This window comes from Etheostoma cragini, chromosome 8, assembly GCF_013103735.1.
Source record: "Etheostoma cragini isolate CJK2018 chromosome 8, CSU_Ecrag_1.0, whole genome shotgun sequence".
NCBI lineage: Eukaryota > Metazoa > Chordata > Actinopteri > Perciformes > Percidae > Etheostoma > Etheostoma cragini.
Window position 1 is genome coordinate 28,867,039 of NC_048414.1, and position 3,913 is coordinate 28,870,951.

Below are 3,913 nucleotides of genomic sequence, written 5' to 3' on the forward strand. Positions count from 1 at the left end.
GGGGGGGGGGGGGGTGTCATGTCGTGCCCATGGTGTCATGTCATGGGTAGAGACATTTTATGATGATATGAAGAAACATAACTGTGCTGTTTAATTTTAATTTAACGCTCTGTGAACAATGTTGTTAATGTAAATGTGTGTGTTTGTGTGTGTGTTTGTGTGTGTGTTAGGCAGTTAAACTGCGTAGAGATGTAGAGCGGATGCAAATGTCAGACACAATTAACATGAAGACTGTCAGAGAGAAACTACGCTACCTGAAGAACCGCGCTGAGTCCTGCAAGTCCATCCCCAAAGACTTCAGAGGTAAGTGTGTGTGTGTGTGTGTGTGTGTGTGTGTGTTTGTGACAAAGTGTCTGAAAGTGTGTGTCAGAGAGCAATCACTCATTCATTGCAACAACTATGCTGAATAAACTAAGTAAAAATGTGCATTACCTCCAGAAAAATGAAGTCTGTTGTCTGTTTATATATCACAGTGTGCAATACAGCAGCAATTTAAAGAAATTGTATGCAAATTGCATATGTTTTGGCTTTGTTTGTCAGTTAAACCACTCAACAGTCCAACTATTGTTGAAGCATTGAATGGTTACACAGTATGGAGAGAAGGATCCCCAGCATTAAACGTTCTTCAGCCAAACTAACTTTGTCAATAAGTTGTAATGTCAGAAACGGATTCATCCGGCTATCCATGTACTTGCCACTTTTCCTAAAAAAGTGTCATGTTGTGAAGTCTGATGTGGCAACAAGACATGAGTGATTTTAGCAAGCTTATTCAAAAAGCAAAACAACATGCACTGTAAAGTATGGAACAGGGAATAAAAGGAAAACATGCGACCATCAATCCCTTTTCATTAGTACTATCATTATTTGGATCTCTTAATATGTTGTTTTTGCGTCTCCTGTCTTTTATACCTGTGTTATTGAGATTAAGTTCAGTTGTTAAGTTGGAGCTGTACTTTCACGTTCTCTTCTTGTTCTCTCTGTCTCCAGGCCGGGACACCTACTGCCTGAAGGGCCTAATCTCCAACATCAGCGCTCCTGTCATGACTAAGATCAGTCCCTATAGTAAGACCTACACCTCTGGTTCGTGGGGCAAACAGGCCCAGATGGGCAGCGAGGGGCAGAAGAACAGCTACTGGGTCCAGGCTCTGCTCAACAGCCACATATGGGGCAACACGCTGCGTGTCTACCAAACCTACAAAGACTTCATGGCCTCCGCCAACCACAGGGACTTCACCTTCGCTCCATCCTTCACTCACGCCGACACCCTTGAGGGTCCCAGTGCTGTTCTGTACGGCGAGGCGCTGTACTACCACTGCTACCGCTCCGCAGACGTCTGCCGCTACGACCTGAACAGCAACAGCGTCAAGCGGGTGACGCTTCCAGGCACCGGCGTCGGTTTCAACAACAAGTTTCCGTATTGCTACTACGACTGCCGTCCCAATAGTGACGTAGACGTGGAGGCAGATGAGACGGGACTGTGGGCCCTGTACGCCACTGTCGGTAACCACGGTAATCTGGTGGTGAGCCGGCTAGCTTGGGACAGCGAGGCGATGACACTCAACGTCTCCCAGACGTGGGAGACGAGGCTGTTCAAGAAGGCGGCGAGCAACGCTTTCATGGTGTGCGGCGTGCTGTATGCCACCCGGTATGTGGACGACTACCGCGAGGAGGTGTTCTACGCTTTTGACACGGCAACAGGCAAAGAGGACAACACGCTGGCGCTCCCACTGGAGAAGGTGGCTAAAGGAGTGGCCAGCGTGAGCTATAACCCCGTCAGCAAGCAAATCTACATGTACAACAATGGATATCTTCTGGCTTACCAGGCCTACTTCTGAGCTCAAGCTATGTATTTGGCAATTAAAACATGTCACATGCATGTCAAAGTCGTTATCCTATCAGCCGTCAGGTACTCCATGATGGACAGGTTTGTAGGACACATCACATGCTGTATGTTGTAACCAACGTTTGTAATGTAACTCATAATTTTATAAAGCTGGAAAATCAATAACAAATACAACTATAAAAACTGTAATAATTAACTTTCCAATAAAAAATTGACATTGTGGTGTGCTGTAACTTGTAACATGGCTGGTGTAGGTGGAGAGAGCTAGCATTTATAGCCGTAGCTCCAAGGTAGCCAATTAGCTCAAAGAGGACGCTAAAAACGGAACGGAGATTCCACACATATATGTGTATACATGTATATGCGTAGCTAAAAGCCTTACGTAATAAATGCTGAAGAAGATGTTTTAGATATTTTCGGCTACATATTTCCATGGTGACTAGTTTAGATTGCAAAATAAAAGAACGTTAATCTGCTTCATCATCACTAATTGTAACCTGAGGCAAAACTATTTTTGAAGTTGACCTTTATATTTATGCAGCTGAGTACAAAATCATAGTTGACACATCACGAACATATCACTGCAGGTCAGCTCACTGGGTGGCGGATCCAGTCCCAGTGAAGGATTTCTTGATATTATGAGCCGTACGAGGACTGGGACTGGATCAGCCACCCAATGAGCACTTCTACTGATAAGTTATTTTTACAGTACTACATGGACGTCCAAAGACAACCAGAGCTAGTTCTATGTTTCTGCATGTAGTATTTATGCTGACAACTCAAGAATTGTAATATTCTAGTGTTGTAGTTGAGTCACTAACTCTCAAGTCCGAGTCAAGTCTCAAGTCCCCAATGTTCGAGTCCAAGTCCAGAAAATAGTGAAAATTAAATTTAAAAAGTAAATCAGAGTCCAGTACCCGGATCCGAGTACTCCATCACAGTTACACAGTTATCACAGTACATATAAAAGTAGTCAGAAACTTCATCCAACTTCTGAGTAATATTTTATGAATCCTCTGAGTCCAAGTCATGAGTCCAGAGAATATTAACTTGAGGTATTGAGACTGTTTAGTAGTTTCCACACTGAGCATTTAGTAGGCACTGGGGAGTGTGTGGTAGTACTGGCTGTGCCCAGTAGATGTCGGTGTGTTCTCACACTAAAGTGAGGAGGCGAGATGCTGGCCCTGCTGTGGCCTGGTTTCCAGTTTCTGGCTGGCTGCCTCTCTGACACACCCAGAGCTCTGCTCACATAATGACAGACCTGCTGCCCTGCAGGTTTAACGAAGCCAAACAGCAGCCGGCTGGCTCAGGACAAAACCTACTGGTCTACTCTTTACCATGTATGTGGTCAGGCTGATTTCATGTTTCTGTAAAGGAAAATAGACTGGGCACGATCTATATATATGTATATATATATATATAATATAACAATACAGCAATTGTGCGATAATCATGCAATCAAACTATGAGTACAAAATGCCAGTGAAGGGTTAAATGCAGGGTTTCTCTTGATATCACTTCAAGTCAAAACTGTTTACAACTTTTCTTATTCAGTAAAATATTGATATTTGGTGCCTGTGTATCGATTAGCTTGTCACACAAAGGACAATGTATTACTGTATCAATATTTTGTCCCACCCCTAAACCCAATCATAGATAAGCAAAAGCATGTAAGCAATGTCATTTATGAGCATGTTAGCATGCTGATGATAGCATTTGGCACAAAGCACCACTGGGCCGGAGTGCGGCCTGACAGAGCTGCTAGCCCAGCTGGACCCCGTGCTGCAGACCGGATCGAGAAAGACACCTGCAAAGGTGTGACAATGTTTTCTCATTGCTAGAAAAGGAAACCAAACTGATCTGTAGATTCAGGCCCAGACATCGTGGTTGATGTTGATGGACAGACTGAATTCTAAACCAAAGTTTAAAAATCTTAAGCTAATTATCAGTTCATCTTTTCTCTGTTTAACTGCATGATCACTGATTGTTGCAGGCTGATCCTTGCTGACCACTTACAGCTGATCCTCATACTTATTGGAGGAAGTACATCCTGTTTTGTCTCCAAGGCAG

At 43.8% G+C, this 3,913-nt stretch overlaps 1 protein-coding gene across 1 annotated transcript in view; it reads left to right on the forward strand.

Moving 5' to 3' along the window:
- Positions 1–1,835, forward strand: part of LOC117948755 (olfactomedin-like) — a 3,814-nt gene extending 1,979 nt beyond the window's left edge. Inside the window, exons 4-5 of the mRNA XM_034878597.1 lie at positions 171–303; positions 988–1,835. Coding sequence (XP_034734488.1) covers positions 171–303; positions 988–1,835 — 981 coding nt within the window. The remainder of the gene's footprint in view (positions 1–170; positions 304–987) is intronic.
- The last annotated feature ends 2,078 nt before the right edge of the window (positions 1,836–3,913 follow it).